The sequence below is a fragment of the Emys orbicularis genome, chromosome 11 (assembly GCF_028017835.1).
Source record: "Emys orbicularis isolate rEmyOrb1 chromosome 11, rEmyOrb1.hap1, whole genome shotgun sequence".
In the NCBI taxonomy this organism is placed as follows: Eukaryota; Metazoa; Chordata; order Testudines; family Emydidae; genus Emys; species Emys orbicularis.
Genome location: NC_088693.1, coordinates 64295703 through 64318070, shown reverse-complemented (window position 1 = coordinate 64318070; position 22368 = coordinate 64295703). Strand labels below are relative to the sequence as shown.

At 41.2% G+C, this 22368-nt stretch overlaps 1 protein-coding gene across 22 annotated transcripts in view; it reads right to left on the bottom strand.

The window, feature by feature from the left end:
• Window positions 1-22368, bottom strand: part of MAP2 (microtubule associated protein 2) — a 97734-nt gene that overhangs the window by 55519 nt on the left and 19847 nt on the right. For 17 of the 22 annotated variants that reach the window (XM_065412954.1, XM_065412957.1, XM_065412958.1 and 14 more), the window contains exons 2-3: window positions 12847-12960; window positions 11063-11140 (exon numbers count right to left, since the gene is read on the bottom strand). In XM_065412954.1, the coding sequence (XP_065269026.1) occupies window positions 11063-11140; window positions 12847-12960 (192 nt within the window). The remainder of the gene's footprint in view (window positions 1-11062; window positions 11141-12846; window positions 12961-22368) is intronic. The other 5 variants (XM_065412970.1, XM_065412961.1, XM_065412966.1 and 2 more) reach the window with 1 other exon arrangement.

Here is a 22368-nt window from a genome sequence, read left to right as displayed (position 1 = left end):
CTGAACAATTACAGATATTCAGGGCTATTCTTCTGTGACTTAAACCTCTGTAGAATGTTGTATTGTAACCATTCTTCAGATCCAGTTTAAGTCCCAGGCTGATTTAGCACAAGAGTGTTGAGTGTGACATTGTCTATTTGGTCTTGACTAAGAAGCCAACACTCTTTTCACTATCTGGAGTAGGAACTGACTCCACAAAATTCATTCCACCCTTCTTCAACCATCTTGATAAAATAATACAGCTAATTTTACTCAACTAGGGGCTCAGCCTAATAAGAAATGGGATGCAGAATGATCGCAACAAACTTACTTAAATGTCTGTCTTACATGCCATCTTGTTGATGACCAGATAAACACATTGTCAGCTGGACACATGTGGAATATTGGTAAAGACACCATAGGTCAAGCTAATCCCTATGAAGTCAACGGAGGTACACTAGGGATGAATCTGGCCTCCTTTGCCCTACCTGATGAATCAAAGGTGATCAGTCATTTTCTACTGCTGTCCCAGTGGATGGGTGTTGTTTTTTTCAGTAGCATTAACAACTGGCTTAGCTCAGGTATCAAATGATCGCCCTACTTTCCACACTTTCTCGGGCAGTCATCCTCTCCCAAAAGGAGAGGGAACAATTTATGCTTTTTTTTTTAATTAGCTGCTCCTTTCACTGCAATAACCAAGGCCATTTTACTACAAATTATGGACTAAATTCAACTCTGGTGGAAGTGGCTGCATCTCTGTTGGCCACCATGGACTTGGGTCCATTTACAGCAGTGCTGCATTTGGCTCTACAGCTACAGCCTCCCCTCAGGGTGCGTGGAGTCCAGAGATACTTCACCTCCATGTGAAAAAACAAACCAACCCAAAGGGCTCTCTCCCACAGAAACAAGTTACTTGAGGCACAATAATGGAATATCATGGAGCAGGATGGAAAGGAGGAAGAACAAAGAGGCACCATGCCTGGTTCACCTTCATCGCGGCCTAAGAAGGCCTCTGCACTCTGCGCTGTAGCCCTGGGGAATGTACTAGAATCAGTCCACTCTGAGCTGAACAAAGGGTGTTCATAGTACTCCTCGTCTGAATGGCAGGGGTCCTCAATGGGCACAGACACTGAAATGGAGGGTGTTAGGTGTTTACGCCTCTCCCCACTGGCGGCGGACCTATAGCATGGGCAGCTGTGTAGAGGTCCCACCTTTTCCTCATCCCCTTCATCTACAAACAGACACACACAGGAAGAAACTGCAGGGAGAACTGGACAGACAAAGATAAGACAAGACAGGATGGACACATGCACAGACACATCAAGCTGCTATGTCAGTGGTTTCTAACCTTTTTTCATTTGCGGACCCTTAAAAAAAATTGAATGGAGGTACGGACCCCTTTGGAAATCTTAGATATTGTCTGCGGGCCCCCAGCGGTCCATGGACCACAGGTTGAAAACCACTGTACTATGTCATACAATGGAGTGGATGAAACCAGCCATGCTAAGCAATGGAAGACGTGAGGTTTACATTCATTTAAGGTATCATTTATGTATTTATTTCCTGTCTCTCTTAGTGCCTATAATAACAGTACCCAAGCATCAAACATATCAATGAATTCAAAAAAATAACAGGAGTACTTGTGGCACCTTAGAGACTTAGAGAATTCAAAATCACTCTTAGTTATAGATGGGCTATATGCTGCACTCAATCCAAAATTGACAACTTGTATTGAAGCCAATGGAGGTTACAAACAGAGATAGAGGGCAGAAGGTAGCCCTGGTGCATCCCAGGACTGAGTTGAATAATCCCTTCAAAAATAGCTGAAACATTTGAAAGTACAAAATCTAAAAAGCTACTTTCATTTAAAAAAATCCATTTACTGTACTTTGGTAGACGCTGTTTTTGTTTTTTAAACCTCTGCAACTTCTTTCAGTTACACATCAATGAATGACAATTTAACCTAAAGAAAGATAGTTGTTTTAAGCTGGTGGTTATCCTTTCTGGGGTAAAATCCTCTCACATACAGCTGCCTTTCAGCAGTTTCTTTTAGTGTCCCATTCCTGCCCTATTGCTTTGCCATGTTCCTATAGCCTACCTGCTCTCTGCTGGGAGTTTTCCAATGCACTGTAATGAAGGCTTTATTCATCTCCCACTGAAAAGTTAGAGTGTATCATCTCAGGTTAGCTCAGCTACTAATAGCAAGAGGAGGATCCACGCAGTTTCTAGTAACATAGGTTAACAAACTAACACAGCTGCAATAAAAAATAGCCAACTATCCAACCTATTGAATGGAACAGGAGCGATCTGAGATTTCACATCGTTTGTGGTGCATACTGAACCTTAGTGAACTCATGAAGAACTAAAATGTTAGTTTTCTGACTACTAGAAATTAAGTCTCTGGTTGAGCATCACTAGTGTGATAGCTAGTGACTTGTTGACCACTTTATTCATAGGATATACTCTTCAGTCAGTATCTGTAACTGTAGATTACCTGTTGGGTTTTCTGCCAGCACGAAAGTGGCAAAATAATTTCTTTTTTTTCTCCTTCTTTGATATAAGATCCTGAATCCAACCCCACCCCACCCCACCTCAATAATGAAGAAATTAATCAAGCCAGTTAAAGTTTCCAGATCTGTGTACCTGAGCATCCCACTGTAGAAAGCAATACCAACGTGGCTGCAGAGTGCTAGTTCTAGCAATGAAACCTAACCTGGGTGAACACCTGAAGTAAGAAAAGACAATCTGACAGAGGAATGTGCATGAGTCATGACCCACCCCCGGATATCTATCTCACTTATTATTCCACTTTAGGCTGTAGCATATTAATTTACCAGTCGCAGTAATCATGAACAAGCTGTGTCCTTCCATTTACGGTATATCACTCCCTTTATATGGAAATGAATAAGTGGGTACAGAAAAGTTAGATATAAAGGCCAGGCTGTGCAGCTTTCACTCACATTGGAGGCTGTTCTAGAATTTCACTACTCTGATGGTTAAAAGCCTTTGTCTGTCTAATATCAAGTCTAAACTTGTTGCTGGTCAGTTTATATCCATTTGTTAATTAAATAACTCCTCTCCCTCCCTAGTGTTTGCCCCTCGGTGTATTTATAGAGAACAATCAGCCTCAGCCTTCGTTTTGTTAGGCTAAACAAGCCAAGCTCCTTAATTCTCCTCTGATAAGGTAGGTTCTCCAGTCCTCTAATCATCCTAGTAGCCTTTCTCTACATCTGTTCCAGTTTGAATTCATCTTTCTTAAACATGGGAGACCAGACTTGCACACAGTATTCTAGAAGAGGTCTAACCAGTGCCTTGTAAAATAGTAATAATACTTCCCTATCTCTACGGGAAATACTCTCCTGATGCATTTTAGGATTGCATTAATCTTTTTCCTGGCTGCATCCATTTGGGGGGCTCACAGTCATCTTGTGATCAACCAATACACCCAGGTCTTTCTCCTCCTTTGTGACTTCCAGCTGGTAAATTCCCAGATTACAGTAAAAATTCTTATTGTTAGACTCTAAATGCCTGATCTTGCATTTGGCACTAGTAAATTCCATCCTACCTCTGTTACTCCATTTTTCAAGGTCATTCAAATCTCACTTATTCCTCAGATGGTTAACTTATCACACAGCATTTCAGAGGTAATCTCATTCAAAGACTATAGTCAATAAAGAACAAAGAGAACCTGTTTTGTCATTAATTGCACCTCTCTTAAATACTCTTAAAGCAAGTATTCTGTAATGGGGAGGTTACACTTGCTGATTTATGAAATGCATATTGCTCAGCAAACCATCACATGCCATCAAAAGCATGTGACTTGGAGCTGCAGCTACTACCTCAGTGTAGGATATGCAACTACAGTCGCATAAGGGGAACATTGGGGAAGAAATATCATTGCATTTTATGGTGTGGACAAAGAGAAACCTCTGAAGATAATGCCAAGCTAATGTTCTGGTGTTTTTTAGAGAGGGCTGATATATTTTCTTCTTACTAAAAAAGATACTTTGTGTGTGCGTATGTGGGGGGATTATTAATAGCATCATCCTGGTCATAATAATAAAATGTGGTGGTTTCCATTTATAATTGCTCACGGCTCTTTCGTGGCAAGTACTAGGCAGTTTTAAATAAATCTTCTTCAGGCTTTAGGATCCTAGTCAGTCATTTGGCTTAAGATCCTTAGCTCATTTGTAGATTTCAATCTGGCTAATAATGGTGATCGATATTTAAAATTCTTGAATATTTTTGCAGATACATGTATGAATAGAATAGAAAAAAAAACTTATATGTAAGAACTTTGTCATGCCACCTGCACTTCATTTAGAATCATAGGCTCTAATTCTCCAGATACTTACTTACCTGCTTAAGCACTGGCAGGATTGGGGATTTAGATTCTGAGCAAGGTCTCCAATGTCTTTCCTTGTCTCCAGAAACTTATATTTTGCAGCTATCTATATTAATTTTCCAAGCACATATTTTTGAAACGTAAAATGCCTAACTTGGTGCAGTTGAAGAATCTCTTTTCTAGTAAACATTTTAGGCACTAAACAATGCATTCAAGTGCAGGATTAATTTTACAGGACACCATGAGAACCCAACCTCTGTTATTTTCAGTGAGGTACTTTTTGCTTTCTGCAGCAAAGTAGTAGCAACTGACTTGCAATAGAATGATATTTATTCCTTCCTGCTGCTTATTCACTCACAATGGGAGTACAAACTATTCATTGATCACAATACCGTTAGTTCCAATCTGCAGTATTTTGCATCTGAAAGGAAGATTATCCAAGGTTAAGATTCTGTGGCATACTGTATTATATAACTGTCCACAATATAATGTCCGGTTATTTGCATCCTCGGAGTCTCTGTTGAGGTGACTATATCTATCTGTCTGTCTGTCTGTATCCCAGAGTTTGCTTTAAATGGACCGTTTTAACACATATTCTTTCATCAGGGCAAATAGGTTACCAGAGAGTTAAAAATTAACAGTAGGGTAAAATATTTAGGATTATTTTGCTGCTGATTCTTCTAAATTTATTTCCTACTAATAAATTATTCTGAATATGCCAAATGTTGTAAGACTCTGCAAGTATCTATGACTTAACCAACTGGAAGGTTACATTCAGGTGGGCCAAATTCACTTCTGCTGTAAGTCTATTGAGTTACACCCAGGATGAATATGGTGCAAGATGCCTATCTGACTTTGAAGGCTGCTCTTTTTGAAACTGCCCACCACCTTGAAGAAAAAAATCTGAACTACCTTCAGGAAAAGCAACTTTCCAAAGAAACATTGTTTGAAGCAATCAAAACATCAGCTGTGATGGTGGGCAGTGCTACTTGCTTGGAAAACTACTTTCTGAAGTGGTGATGTTAACTCTGTGCCATGGTAACTTCAAAAGATGATATACGGATAGCACAATAAGTAAAAGGAGCTCAAATCTAAGCTGCCAGTATGATGGGAGCTAATGATGATTCTAGGTTTCTGTAGGTTTCTGTAGTATTCAAATGATATAAAGAAGAAATATGTTTGATGTCTTTACAAAGGCTTATTTGCATGATGGAAAGGGATGCTGCTAATGAACACTATTGTGATGTGTGTATTAATTTAACTGCTAAGCCAGTTAATTCACTCTGTATTTCCAGTTCATTTTATTATATTGATTAAAGTCTCAATTCAAGAAAGCATCATTATTCAGGAATGTAGTTAAGCACGTGCTTAAGTCTGAATTGAAGTCAAGTTAAAGTTAAGCATGTGCTTAACTGCTTTTCTTACCTTAACAGGTATAGATTTAAGTGAATGCTTAGGTGCTTTCCTGAATCGGGGCCTGCTTGGGTATAACAAAAAACCTCATTGGTTATCATAGAATATCAGGGTTGGAAGGGACCTCAGGAGGTCATCTAGTCCAACCCCCTGCTCAAAGCAGGACCAATCCCCAGACAGATTTTTGCCCCCAGATCCCTAAATGGCCCTCTCAAGGATTGAACTCACAACCCTGGGTTTAGCAGGCCAATGCTCCAACCACTGAGCTATCCCTCCCCCTGTTATTATGCAAGGTAACCAAAATTTCACTGCTGTAACAATTGATGATGTTCAAACCAGCAAACTTGATAAAGGGCATAGAGCCAACTAGAGGAAATGTCAAATTACCAGAGATTTGCATCTATATTTCAGTAATATTTGTTGAAGTATTTTTCAGTGACAAATACAATCAGTAAAATATTCAGATAATGTTTTGCTATTACGTTCTCCTGAATCACAAGATAGATTCTGAGAAGGTGGAAACGAGATTACATTCTAGTGATAAGAAACTGATAGAGGGACAGGGCCGGCTCCAGGCACCAGCCCACCAAGCTTGTGCTTGGGGCGGCACCTGGAGGGGGGCGGCGCAGCGCTCCGGCTCCGGCCGCCGGGGAGAGTGGAGCCCCGAGCGCCGGGGCTCGCCGCCCTCCCCCCGGCGCTCTGGCCGCCGGGGAGAGCAGAGCCCCGGCCGGGCACTCCGCCCTCCCCCCGGCGCTCTGGCCGCCGGGGAGAGCGGAGCCCCGAGCACCGGGGCTTGCCGCCCTCCCCCCGGCGCTCTGGCCCTGAGCCGGCCCTGTAGAGGGAAGTGACTGACATTGCTAAAACTGAGTATGTTAGTTATGTGATTTTAGATTACAGGCTGGGATGTTAGGGACCCAACTCGCATTGAATTTCGATGGAAGATGATTGCCTAACTTTGACAATACCAGCCATCAGTCTTTATGGCAGAGGTTCTCAAACAATGATTCATGTATCACAGGTGGTACACAGAGCACTTCCTGGTAGTCCAAAGAAAGCTGGCTGGTCACATGGCGATGGCTCCTCCTCCTTGTACCTAACAGCTAAAATGCTTGAAAAGGCATCAAAAATACATTAAAGGGTGAGTTTGTCAAAAACGCTCAGCATGAGTCTGACTTCACTCCCACTGAAGTCATTGGTAAAATTCCCATGGAAAGCAGTTAGGTCAATGCTGAGCACTGCTGAAAATCCCCTTACCAAACACTTTCCTAATATTATTTTTCTATGTAAGCAATCGCTGTCGTTACCATATAGGGATGTTACATAATCATGAATGGGAAGGGAAATGGCCTGCATGACCACAGATTAGTGTGGGCGGGAATGGTCCAGGTGACAATCTGTCTGTTAAGCATAAAGAAGACAGAGAACACCTACTTTATAGGTTGTTAACCGGTTATAGGCAAGAAAATACAGGCTCTGCTTAGAGTCTGTCTGAAATATTAATGGAACTGAAGGAGACAACAGAGTAATGGTCCTGGCTCATATGTATTATTTTGTTGCTACCATGAAGGAGACAACAGAGTAATGGTCCTGGCTCATATGTATTATTTTGTTGCTACCATTTTATTAAGGTCTGTCATGTCTATATTGTTGGTTTTGTTTTTTAGTTTTTGTTTTTTGGTAGATCTGTATTGTTTATTCATAACAGCTTTATGACACAATTTCTTAAGAAGGGAAATAATGTCTTTAAATGCTAATATGATTTATTCGCCTCCTTCTTTATTTCTATAACAAAAATTTAATCTTTATTATTTTTGTCCCTTCTAAACCTGCTCAGGCAAAAAAATGCTCAGGCAAAAAGATTATGTATTTTAAAGTCTATGATACAATTTTTTTACACAAAGACCAATTCAGTTTTAGCTTCTGGGTATCTTTTGAAAATACCTTTTAAAAAGTCATTTTTAACTGGAAATAATCTCTGTTTACAGCACTTGGTTCCTTTCAATTTGTAAAATATACTTCTTTGGTTTAAAAAAGCTTATCCCAAAATACATACTTTAAAATGTAAGCTAGTCTATCAAAGGCATTTAGATTCATTTTTTACACAGGACAATGGAATTAGGGGCCAATCTTACAAAGATCTGAGCACAGAAACTGCCATGTTGGGAATACAAAGCAGCAGCAGCACTGTTTGTCCAGATCCATTGGATAAAACGATAAGACAGCACTTGGGAAAATTTCAACTCCTGGAAAAAAAAATCACATTACAATATTTGCAATCACCAAATTAATTTCAATAAGAGCAAATTAGTTATCTTACCTCCAGCAGCACTGCAAAGAGACCTGCTCATCTGAACGTTTGTCTGTGGCTGAATGAAAGAATCAAACCTACATTCACTGACTCTTTTCTCTCCTGAAATGTGTTTGACCCAGAAATCTCTCTCCCTTCCTCTTTTCTCTTTCCTCCTTCTTCTTTTTTTTTTTTTTTTTTAATTTGTGTTTGCTGCATGGCTGGCCACATCTACCTTTGTCATGTCTACAAACAGTGATTTCCACCCTGGTATGACTGAAGGAAATCTCTTTTGGTTTCAAAGCAATGCAAGGCACTGACAACAGCACTGGTAAAACATTCAAGAGGAAAACAACAACAATGAAAAGGAAAACTTAGGTATTTATACAGAACTACCAGATGGGTTCACCTTTTTTGTTCAACAACTTCAGAACTGGATTAAATTCTGTAAATACCACTGTATTACACAGAGCAGACAGACAGACAGACACAAAAAGGTACACACAAACAACTGAGTAGCATGAGGGGCGGAGGGTTTAAACAGGTATTGTACACACTGGGTCAAATCTTGCAGTCTTTACGCATGCAAAGTTCCCACTAAGGTCAATAGGAGCTTTTCCTGACTAACTACTGCAGGATTTGGCTTATTAGCAGTTAACGTTATCAGGCAATCCTGACTCCAAGCAACAAAAGTTCAATATAGCTTCCAACTATAAGACCTTGATCAGGTGAAAAAGGGATTTGCTGAATCAAGGCCTAATTCACTGAAAGAAGCACAAGACAATATTAACTAGAGCTGTTTGAAACTTTTCAAATTTCGATGACAAACTAGAAAAAAATTTTGGTGACAACTTTTACTAACATTTCCTTTGTTTTTTCAACTAACTCTAATATGAACCCCCCAAGAGCCAAACATAAAAGAGGAGCTTACAGCACTTTGGAACTCTTTGGCCATCAGTGACTGAGGAACTACAGTACAGGAGCTCTGTCAATGTTTCCCTTATAAACCTGTATTTGCAGGAGGTTATAAACAAGTCCAATGAAGTTTGCTCTCAAACTGAAAGTTAGTAGAAAAGTTTATCATAGAAACATTTTTTAAATCCAACCTTTAAAGCAAACAACATGAATGCTGTAAAAACGATCATACTTAGAAAGTATATAATACATTATATCTTCCAGCCACTCTACAATCATTGACTCTAAAGTCCTCACAACACCCCTGTGAGGTGGGCAAGCAAGCATTATTATCTCATTTTTACATATGAGGAAAGAGAAACACAAAGAAGTTAAGTGACTTTCTGAGTCATTTGCAGAGCTGGAAACTGCTCAGTCTATTAGGCCAAAGAGATGTCTACTGTTCTGTCACTTCTTTGCATCGATACAACAAAATGGCTTCCATTTAAAAGACATTTGGCAAGTGATTATAACATTCTGTCAATTAATCAATTTTGCTACTGTATAAAACCCGCAAAGTAATAAGCAATAATACGGTTAGCGAAAACATTGTGCAAAGCCAATGCCAAACCCAAGGTAAAGGGATCTTAAAATTAGTCTCAAGCAGATCAACAACCCCTTCATTCTGTTACTAAAAATCAAAAAGCACACCCCTGAACAGTAAGATAATCAAATAAATCAACACAAAAAGAGAAGTGAAATAATCAAAATGCCCCTAGAAATCCTAAAAATCTTTGCCAGTTTGGTACTGGTTTCCTTTTTTTTTTTCTGAGTGGTTTTATTTGATTACCATTACCTTTGAGTAGACATTGTAATATTTGCTCAACAACAGGAATGTGAATGTTACGATAATAATGACAAAGAAATCAAAGTTTGCATATTGGTTACTGCACATGCCAAGTAAGTATTTTCAATACAAAGTACCCAAGGATGTGACATTTGTCAATGTATACAGGTGATGGACTGACCCAAAACGCAGGGATATCAGGTATAAAAAAAAGTGTCTCATTGCAGAACGTCATGGTAAACTGAGAGCTAGCACATATTGGACATCACATAAAAAATACACATTTCCAACACTAGTGCAGGATAAATCACACACAGTATGTACTCAACAGACAGTAATAGCTTATTTCTATGACACATTAATTTTCAAGATATTTATTTTTAAAAAACAAGAAGGAAGGTGACATATGAAAACTATATTCATACTATAATGATAATGTCAAATGTCTGATTTAGCTCACAAAGACAAGGGAATTCATAGGGCCAAATTTTTCTCTCAGATCCATATGGTAGGGCTCAGCAGTAATGTTCTGCTCTTCCTCTGTCGACTCAGACCCCCAGACCCTGATTCAGCAGTCTACCTCTATTCATCAAAACACATAACCATGGGCTTAATGTTAGGCATGTGACTTCAATGGGGTTTAAGCACATGCTTCAAGTTAAGCACATGATTACATGTTTTCTGAATTGTGGCTTCAGCAACAGCAGAATGTGGACATTATTGGGTTACCGACGTTGAGTACTACTGTGTGGATCAGAAAGTATAATTTGCTTTAAGAGTAGAATTTCACTTTGGCACCCTGGTGCAGAATCCCCATACACACCAAGGCACAGAAATGTGAATTAAAGCTGGAAAGCAGAAAGAATAATCGAACTCTGAATCTCCTTGCTTGTATGGACTTGGATTGTGAAACAACATTAATGCTGGTTAATTTCCAACTAAACGCATCTTAACAGACTGTAGTAATCAATATTTAACACCACGTTCTAGGCTCACACTTGGGAAGTCTCACTATTTAGACATCTTGGCTTGTAATATCTATTAATAATTATTGTTCATATATATATATGTCCATGTATTTATTTTTGCTTACTTCCAATTATCCCTGTGTATATGTATATATCTCATTTGTGTGTTACGGTCACTTTGCAGATGGCACTTCATTGCTGGGGAATGCTTACTCTTTAAGCTGAAGCTAGCAGGAAGTATTTCCATTTACTACTTCCCCCACCTCTTCGTACGAGCATTTGCTCCCTTCCTCGATAGACATACTCTGAAATGTCCAGGGGACCCTTACCTTCTGCCAGTGTTCCAGTCTGTTCTGAGGCTGGTGATGGAGGCGGGGAAGGAGGCAGATTAGCTGATTCTTCAACTGCTAGAGATTGAACAATGCAAATGAGAAAATGAGATACAGCAATTAATTCCTGTGAAACCATTAGATGCTGAGTACAAGCTGCAATTCTGGCCTGTTCGGAGAATACTTAAATGGAGGTTGTGCCTAATAGATTTTCAGATATACTCCCTTTTTCAATGTATTATTTTAAACCTATAATGAAAGGAAAACATTTCCTTTCAGGTGCCCTGCCTTACGTTCAAGAGTCTGGTCCCAGGGTACAACAAAATGAAATAAAATAAAATAAAAAAGTATCAGTCCTTTGTGTTTGTGTCCCATCTGTTAGCCAGATCAATACTATTGTTCATTCATGATTTTGAGAAAGCTTCATTCACAAACCTAGGATGGCAACATATTTAAATCAGTGAGATTTTAAAGATTCAGTTCGATCATATGGAAAAGGGATAAATAGGCACCCAATCCCAAGCTTAGTTTACCTTTGGGTAGCTGGACAAATAGCACTTTGCTGGGTTCTTACATTATTACAACCTGGGTATTTTTTTGTTTCTGCTGGGTTCAGGGCTAGCTGCATAATATATGCAAATGTTCCTTGTCAAAGTATGAAAGGTACCAGCTGGAAGCATCACCAAGGAAGGAAAACAAGTCAATGGGGAACTTCTGTCAGCCACCTGATCATGGTATTTCATCAGAGGAAGGTGCTATATTGAAGCCTAATCTAAGGTTTTAGATTAATTCCCAATTAAGGGTCTTATCCTGTTCCCACTGAAGTCAGAGGAAGTTTTGTCAATGGTTTCAGTAGCAGCAAGATTAAGCCCTAAACAAGGTATCTCTCAGGTATACTCAGATTCTTCATCTGATTTCACAGAAATAGTTTTGAGTATTTCTTCAGAGTTAGTACTGGGATCTATCAGGTTTTTTAAACTTTATGCCACAGTATTTCCTGGGCTGCAAATGATTCCAGCAAGCAACTAGGTCTCAATTTATGATTTAGAGCGTGATCCCCAGACCAATGAAATCAATTGAAAGACTTTCATTGACTTCAATGGATATTGGACCAGACCTAGTGCCTCGAATACTTCCTCTTGAGACTGGCTTTTTGATCCCAATGCAGATCATACAACCACATTTAAATAACTCACAGATGTACTTTCGTACCTACAGGCACTGTAACAGAAATCATTGCAAACACATTCATTGTTTCTCAGAGTATGTTGAAGAATGTCTCAACACCCAGGCTGTGTAATTAGTTCTGCCCTCACTTAGGCCCAACTCAGCAAAGGAGTTAAGTGTGCGCTTAAATTCCATAGATCTCGATAGGACTTAAGCAAATGCTTAAAGTCAAGCATGTGTTAAGTATTTTTGCTGAATTAGGGACTTTCAGGCAAAATTGCACCTCAGTTAACGAGCCACTATCATAATAAACACAATAATAACAATAACGGTTGAAGTTGCTCAGAGAATGTAATGCAGACCTGGTGGGAGATGGACTAGTGAGGATAGGGTCAGCGAGGCAGTCAAAGGTGCATGATAAATTGGGGAAATGTGACATTTTATTTATTATCTGGTTACAAAATTTATCCTAGGGTTCTACAATTTATCCATGAATATCAGCACCACCTTTGTGATCTACATGCATTATATATTGTGACCTGATATTAATAATTATATTTATATACATCTGCACACACAGAGATACCTTCCCCACTCTTGCAAATGCCTTGTTTTACCTAAAGGTAATGGTCCAGGCTGATCTTTGTGCTGGGCTTCTTTTTCCTGTTCACCTTTCAGGACTGCTACAGCTTCAGCCGTTACTACTTGGACTATCCTTGCAGACACTTCCTCTGTGATAGTAGCAAAATTAACAAAACAAAAACGGTGCATTAATAAGAGATTTTTAAAAAAACGAAATTGAGTCTGGTTAAAACTTTCAGAGTCAGACTCATTCAGATTTTTTAAAAATTTATTTTCTTTCAAATATTTAGGGAAATCATTACAAATGAAATTAAAGGACCAGATTTGCAAAAGATCTCAAGCCCCAGCACTCCTATTCTTCTCAGAGGGAACTGCTGGGTGTTGAAAATCTGTCCCTGAATCTGTAAATGTAAAAGTAATTTTGAATCTTACACCTTGGAGCAAGGACAGTGTAAGAAATTACTATTAATCACTGCTTCTCATTTTTGGTATGGGAGATATATGCAGTAATTGCAGAATTTTAAAGTGAGAATTTATTAACTGTCTAGGAAGATTTTTCATGTGCAATTTTGCGACCATGGCATTTTCCAAACATGGCCAGGATGACAAGCTGAGATGGATTTTCTGGCATCTAATATATTGAGTTATTTCTATTTTTACAAGTGCTTTGGATTGTATTTTTCCTTCATTAGCATACAGTTAGTATGCATTCAGGGCACTGCACCTGAAGACATTGAAGGGTATGCTGATGAGGGACTTAAGAAAGAAGGGCCAATGACATTTCGACAACATTAAGATGTATAATTTATCCGCTTCACCTGTTTCAGGGCTGCACCATGCAGGCAACTCTACATTTAAATCACAGATCTGAGAGCATGCAAATGTATTCCATGTGATACCACTGTCGGGGATGACGGAGGTTCATAGCAATGTGTTTGAGGTGCAGACTTTGCCTCCTGACCACTCAGTTGTGCCATCGAAGCTCAGCCAAAACTAAGGGCCTATACTGCCCCCGAGGAGCAGAGCTGCTGCTGCACCCCTTGATGAAATGCTGCATGCTACGTGGACTCGTGTGGAGGGGTGCTGAGGTGGGGCCATGACCCAACTTCTCCCCACCTCCTTTGGAATGCTGTCTGCCCCTGGGGGAGTAGGGAGTGAGGAGTCACTGCGCTCTCCTTAGTGCTAGGAATGCAATTGTTCCTGGTCCTTACATGGGCTGGAAATGTTCCCTACACCCTTCTTCCCATCTCTTTAATGCGGCCAACATGACCCTGATTTACAGACTGATCCAAAGCCCAGTGAAGTCAACAGACGTCTTTCCACTTCAAAGGGCTTTGGATCAGAACCTTATTCCATTATGAACGCCCATACGGTTACACATAAGGCACATTCGTTTTGGTTGAACGGCCGATGCTATCACAGGATGAAGATCACCGAAGAGAAATTAGTTGGGTATTTTTCAAGCACAACATCTGTTGCTTTGTACAACACAGCAACAAGGAAATAGCGAAGAAATCCGTTTAATGCAATTTACAGCCTGGACGTTTCCTTTTTGCTTGTAGTTATTGAGGAGGGGATTTTCAAGCCATCTCGGGGATTTGGGTGCCCGATTCCTATTCAACTGAAGAGGAACTGGGCCTACAAATTCTCATGCAGCTTTGAAAATACCACACTCAAGTCACTTTAATACATGCAAAAACTTCTCCCATTTGTAACTTAGTGCCTTTAGATGGACTGCATGAGACTTCCACATCTGGTAAAAATGTGGCCTGGAGGACGGTACGCTATTACCCAATGAATTTACATAAGAACATAAGAACGGCCACACTGGGGCAGACCAAAGCTCCATCTAGCCCAATATCCTGTCTTCTGACAGTGGCCAATGCCTGGTGCCCTAGAGGGAATGAACAGAACAGGTAATCATCAAGTAATCTATCCCCTGTCGCCCACTCCCAGCTTCCAGCAAACAGTCTAGGGACACCATCCCTGGCCATCCTGGCTAATAGCCATTGATGGACCTGTCCTCCGTGAAATTATCGAGTTCTTTTTTGAACCCTGTCATAGTCTTGGCCTTCACAACATCCTCAGGCAAAGAGTTTCACAGGTTGACTATGCGTTGTGTGAATAAATACTTCCTTTTGTTTATTTTAAATCTGCTGCCTATTAATTAATTTAGTGCTAATATGCATGAAGATTTTATAATACTTAGGCTAACGGCCCAACACTGAAATGGCAACTGCAAATGCAGCTGCAGGATTCAGGCCTAAATTTGCAAAGGATTTGTTAAAGGCTGTCTTATGATAACTCTTACACACAGCGAATAGCACCTTACTCCACGTGGAGTCCTATTGAGGTCAATGGGACTATCCATGGAGTTAATACTACTGACCGTGAGTACGGATATCTCAAACCCGGCCTTAGGGGTGCAGTGGGATGTAATCAGGCATGCAACTACATATGGAAATAGCCAGGAAGATCTGCCTAGTTGCCATTTTAGGTGCTTAGGGCCAGATTTTAAAGGTATTTAGGCACCTAAATCTCACTGAAATAAATGAGAGTTAGGTGCCTACATATGTTTAAAAATCTGGCCTTTAATGAAATAGCAAATTGATAGTTCATGCATCCAATTGCAGAACCATTTACAAAATAAATAAACCGTTATGTTTCCTGCCATGCAGCCCCTCGTACTTGGGAGGAACTCCCATAAATATCTGCAAAACTAACTCATTATCCTCCTTCAAAACCCTCCTTGAAACTTGACTTTGCCAGAGGCCTACAAAAAACTTGAGAATGATTTGGCTTCTCGTGTGCTGACCAATATTGTCTCATTGTTTCTTTGTACTTCCCCATCTGTCTCTATCCAGCTGTTTCCTCTTGTCTTATACATAGATTGTAAACAGTCTGGGACAGGGACTGTCTTTTTGTTCTGTGTTAGTACAGTAGCTAGCACAGTGGGGTCATGGTTCCTGACTGGGGCTTCTAGCTGTGACCGAAATACAATCAATCAATAAAATAAAATTCAGAAAAAAGTTGTGGGTTTCACATCTGCATATCTATCTACACTCCCTGGCTCATTAACATCCAGATTCCTTTCTACTTACAGCCATAGTCACTGTATTTCCCAGGTATTCCTGTTGGCAGGTGGGAATTACTTTCAGACATTGAGGGCCATTCTACATAGCTGAGTGCCCTCACATGCACTGAAGCCAACTGAAATCATAGCAAACTCAATGTCTTGCAGCTTCAGGCCCACTATATGCATGGCCCAGACTTGTCCTCAGAGCCTTACTATGTACCCATAAAGCATTTCCACTATGTACCCATAAAATTCAATGTTGCTGTGGATGCCAATTGCTTTACTACAAATTAAATGCAATCCATCAGTGTCCAACGATGATGACATCATGGAGAATCCAGTGAGAGCAAGGATGATAGCACACCAGATATAATTTCCTTTAGCATGGGTGAGCAGGTGGAGAGGGCGTATTTTAAGTCAATGCCCTGCACATAACTTAACAGCAACTGCTTTCACAGGCAAGTAATGCAGGCTACTAGATTTACAGTTGACCTACTGTGATCTTTAAAGTTCAAATGAACATTCCAAAAGGTTTCTAAAATAACCATTTTTTCTCCGTGTTTTTCCTTCAACGAGACTGAGTTTCTTCTGAGAACTAGAGATATGGCTGCCTGCCTTCCACAGTCACCTGAGTCTAAAAAAATGCTGGAACAAAGCCAACGTTAATTTCTTTACTGCAGAAACTTCATATGTAATGAGGTATCAAGACACTTGCAGGCAAGGAATATTTCCCTCACAATTGTTGGTCTTCATAACTGACATAATTTACTCCCCTCTTGACTGGTAGCCAGAAGGGCAACTGATAATAATAAAGTTTTACTGACTGCAGCCAGCAGTAAATGACAATGGAAGAGTACGCCAGTCCCAAAATGCATACCAGGCAAAGCTCCATTTTGCCACCCAACCTCTTACATAACCATAGCAATGCAATACTGACCGTTCACCAATGTTACACAATATTGTGTGTGTGTGTTTATGAGAGTGACTCATCTTCCAAAGTTGACCCGTGTAAATAGCTGTTTCCACTGACTAGAGAATATGGATTGTTGATTTGGAGCCCATGGTTTCCCTTCTGAAGCATGTACAGAGTGCAAAGTGGAAGAACTGCACAGAAAAGACAGGAATGGGGGAGTGGTAGCTCAACTGCACAGTCTACCTGCTTCTTGGCAACCTCTGGTAGCCCCTCCATCACAACGCCGTATGGTTGAGGCTCTGGGATACTTTGTATAGGTAGGCTGGGTATGCAGGGACCAGGGAACATCCATTCTATATTACATGTTCCCCTGCCTAACCAGTAGTATTTCCCCTACCTTTTCGGGGTAGGAAATTAATGATACCAATAAAGAGCCAGGCTTCAAGGGACTTGGTGGGTGTGAAGAGCAGCATGGAACTTCACAGATACCCGTGGATCTGTGGGTGCGGGGGGATAGTGTCCTGGGTTTCACTGCATAAAAGAGCCAGGTACTCAGTCATCAACACAGAGCAGTAAATCCTGGCCCATTTGATTGTTTTTTAACCCCTTTACAGGTTTTACCCCAGGAAGAAACTCCTTTGTCCGGAGTTTTCATGAAGTGGCAATTCTCAGTAGTTACTACCCCGCTGAAGAAAGTAACTTCACTGAGTCATTTACAAATTTGTGCTGTTAGCTCAAATCAATCCCTCTACTGGAAAAGTTTGCACAGAGAACCAACTCCGGGTGCTGCTGCATGTCTTATTCTGGGGAAACAGGGTAGAAAACAGGAGCTATTTTCAGAATAACATTTTAAGGAAAGACCACAAGAGATTCATTTTTCAGATGCAAACACTAGCACACAGTGAGATGAATACACAGCTGGCACTGTGGATTATAATCAGCAAAGCACAAAAAGTTGGAGAGAGGAAAGACCTAATAGGTCATTCTTTGTCCATCTCCCACCCAGCACAGGACTGTTCCCAGCAATATAAGCTGAAACCCTATTAAAAGTTACCTTCCTTGCTATAAATTTAGACTTCTTTGCATTTAATCTTTCTCAACAGAGTGAAGGGATCCTCCAAAGGACTGCAGGTAGCTCCTACCATCTCAGTTCCTATTCTCATTCCATTTCCCAGAGGCAAGCATTATACTGAGAAGAGAGAGAGAGAGAGAGAGACTGCCCTTCTGAATAATGGAAGCTTAATTTCAGACATCCCCCAAATAAATAAATAAATAAACTATATAAATTGCCTCCGAGGATTTTTATCAAGCAAGGCTCACTTCACAGCACTCCACTGATGGATATTTTTGGTGACATGGGAGATACAGGCAGTTCAGCAGGAACAGAGTTTTTGCTGTTAACGACTGCTGGAAAAGGACAGACACTTTTGTACTAATGCACCCTATAAATAGCAGATCCAGTGGGTAAGTCAGATACTTGGAGGGTAGCTATTGAGACTCTTCATCGTTTCCTCATGGTTCAGTGAAAGTTCAAGGAAGACGAAAGATAAATATCAACAACAAAGAAGAGTACATCCTTCCCGCCAGGATGCCAGGCATCATGGGAGCTTTGCTTCTGTTAGAGCTTTTGTTTCTTCAGAGATTCCCCTCCCCCCACCTGTTTAACTAGAAACACATTGTCTTCCTCTGCTTTTCGACACTGAAATGACAGCAACAGGTACCGAGTGATGCAGAACATGAGTTTCTCAAAGGCACTAAAGATTCCAGCTTAGTGTGTGACTTTACTTGAATGGAACAGCAAAAACTCAGCTTCAGAATGTTTTCCTCTCAATCAGCCACTTCCCTTTTTTATTTGGAGAAGGGGTGCTCATGCTGATGGGATGTTGATTTAGAATTTCTCTTTGTAAACCTGCTAAGTTTGAATTTTGAGAACATGTCAACAGAAACGATGGGCTCACTAAAGAAAAAAGCACTGAGAAGAAGTCAATGTAGCTACACTGATGTACACCAGCTGAGGATCGGGTCCAGAATATATTTAGCTAAGGAAGAGATGAAACAGCTAAATGGAGCATGGAGGGTACAGAAGACAGGGACTGCGATAGCGTTATCTCAATGTCATCGGTTAATACATAGCCCTCCATTATGGACTCTATAGTGAATGCAACATTATGAATTACCTTCTGATGGCTCTTTAAAAAAACACCTTGACAACTGGCAGTCTCAGCAGAGAGGCCAAGAACTAATAGGCATGAGGACTGAACTTCCTTCTCACCTTCAGAGTTGTCACTTCTCATACATATTGAAGCATATTGCCAGGTCACCGTGAGGAAGTCTGCACGGCTGCTGCCGATGATGTTGTAACTGCTCTCTAGATAGAAACACAGAACGCCAGTCTCCTGTGCTGGTATGTTTCAGGAGCATTTTTGTTTAATTCAAATTCATTTAAAACAAAATTAAAGCTCAACTGAGTCAGGGATCTGTGCTGCTGGGCTAGAAAAAAACGGTTACCTACCTTTTCGTAACTGTTGTTCTTCAAGATGTGTTGCTCATGTTCATTCCATTCTAGGTGTGTGCGCACCCATGTGCACAGTCGTCAGAGATTTTTGCCTTAAAGGTATCCGTAGGGTTGGTTGTGGCGCTCCCTTGAGAGCTGTGCCCATGTGCTGGTATGTTAGGCACCGCCGACCCTATGCCCTCTCAGTTCCTTCTTGCCAACAACTCTGACAGAGAGGTAGGAGGGCGGGTAATGGAATGGACGTGAACAACACATCTCAAAGAACAACAGTTACGAAAAGGTAGGTAACCATTTTTTCTTCTTTGAGTGCTTGCTCATGTTGATTCCATTCTAGGTGACTCACAAGCAGTATCTACGGAGGTAGGCTCGGAGTTCACAGCCTAGCAACTTGCAGCACTGCTTTACCAAAGCCAGCATTGTCCCATGCCTGCTGGATAAGTGCGTAATAGGATGTGAACATGTGGATGGATGACCAGGTGGCCGCCCTACAGATGTCCTGAATAGGCACCTGCGCTAGGAAAGCTGCTGAAGAGGCTTGCGCCCTGGTTGAGTGAGTGGTTACAATCGCTGGAGGGGGCACCTTTGCCTGATCGTAACAGCAGAGTATGCAGGCAGTGATATAAGAAGAAATTCTTTGAGCGGACACTGGACAACCTTTCGTCCTGTCAGTCACCGTGCCGAACAATTGCGTCAAATGGCGGAATGGCTTGGTCCTTTCAATGTAGAAGGCTAGCGCCCTCCTGACGTCTAGGGAATGCAACCTGTGGTCCTCATCTGACTTATGCAGCTTTGGAAAAAAGACAGGTAAGTAAATGTCCTGGCCCGTATGAAACTGTGAGACCACCTTGGGCAGGAAAGCCAGGAGCGGCTGCAGCTGGACCTTGTCTTTGGAGAAGTCCGTATAGGGCAGTTCCGAGGTAAGCGTCCTAGTCTCAGGCCCGGCGTTTCCATCATAGACAAGGTTTACAGTTTGGTTCAGTGGCTTTCAGCATCCCCATGATATGAATTGTTCCAGCACCCCTTCACGTGGCCTACCCTGAAGGAAGAGTGAGACCCCTTGGGGGTCTGGGACACTGAAAGGTTTCCTCCAAGAGACTGTTTAAAAGCAGGGATGTAGCACAGATGCTGAGAGGTGGATCTTTCCATATGCAAGCAGTGTTTCAGATCACTCTGATGCCATCAGTGTGCGGTCTTAGGCTCCTCATATAAGAGAGGAACCATCTCTGGTTATTCTTTCTATCCACAAGTCTATCTTATACTAGTATGATGAAAATGGATCTTGAGCTTGCAGTACCAGTGGACTATTCCATGTAGCTTCTATACAAATATGACCTGTTTATGGTACGTGCAGAAGTTTAAATTTAATCTGCTGCAAGGCACGATGAATGCTCTAGGAAGAAACTGGAAGAGAGGGATGTTAGGAGGGAAGGTTAGGAAAGAAATTGATCTTCTACGGAAAGAGACAGAGGCCTGTGTCAGATAGCATATGCATTCACAATGCCACCAACAAGAAATTAACAGTGGTTTGGATTAAAGTGAAGGAGAATTCATGCTGATAATTTGCAAGCAGAAATTAAAACAGGGTTAAGGAAAGATGCAAATAGTTACAAAGAATTAAATAACACTCCCCACCCCCTCCTAATTTTGCTAAATTTTAGGCAAACACAAGAAAAGCATGGTGAAGAAATCAGCTGTATGTGTGCTTGTGAAACTGGGAAAACAAAACATTTCAGACAGAATGCTCCTGTCAAGAATCTCAATAGGGTGCAGAACAGTTTCCTAGGTAACCAACGCTAATTACTGCCAAGGTGGAAATAAGTCAACAATGAAGGCACTGAGTAGTTTGCAGTTCTCAGCTAAGCAAACATCCTAAATAAATTCCTTGAATAAGGAAAGAAGAAAAGTTACTATTTGCTGTCTATGACTAATTTGAAATGTAAATGGGGCCTGTGGAATTCCTATTTTGCTGTATTGCAATTTACAGTGAAGGCCTAAAGACCAGAGAGCTATTCTGTTTGTTACTAGACATCCACCCAGGGCCTAAGCCTGAAGTCTTGACTCAGGCTGAGCTCCCTCTGAAGTCAGTGGGAGTTTTGCCTGAGTAAACAGTGAAAAAAGATCAGGATTTCACCTAAAGACTTTTTTGGTAGGTGCATTTACAGACAGGAAATAGGAATCACAGGCCAGATCGCAGTTGCTGTGAAGTAGACTAGCTCTGCTGACGTGAAAGGAGCGATGCCGATCTAACCAGTTGAGGATCTGGCCCCATGTTTTCACCTGCTAGCTGATGGCTACAAAATAAGTTATTGCAACTCCATCCAGCGACCCTGCAATATGTGAAAATACAACATGGCATTCAATCATCCTTGAGGCTTCAAACACAGTGAGGCAACAGACCAGGGAAGAGGACGGATCAGGGGGATGGAAATAGGCTACCGGCCTTTCACCTTTAACTCACTGATTTAGTCTTGACCCAGACGGTGGTGATTGGAGGTGATTACCTGTTTGGTGGCCTGTGACAAATAAACTGGGGGGTCTGCCTCAGTCTATTTCCTAGTTATCAAGCGTCCACATCATGATAAACACGACATGCTAATGGGCATCCCTGGCTGCAGTGTCACCAAAGCAGCCAAGAACTGACCCTGTGTAGAGTCTGAACTAGCCTCTCCTTCCGAGAGGGGTGGTCCATTGAGCTAAGTGGTTAGACATATAAGTGGGGTGTGGCTGCGTGCTGGACTGCGTGTGCTGTGGATAAATATCGGACTCCAGACACTTGGGTTTTTTCCACATTAAGGGCAATATCCTCTCCCCTATGATAACCCAGAGTAAATGGGTTTAGTGAGAGGGTGCTCCTCCTGGGATGTAATCCCCCGCCTCCTCCTCCTCCTCCGGCTTTGGAGTGCCTGCAGCCTCACTCCTCCAGTAATCTCTGCAACTGTGCTCAGTTCCTATGACAACTGACTTTGTCCTGTTGGGAATTCAGCATCCCTGTATATTCAGATTAAAAAGCAACACTCAAAAAACCTCACAGACTAACTGCACTGCTGGAATTC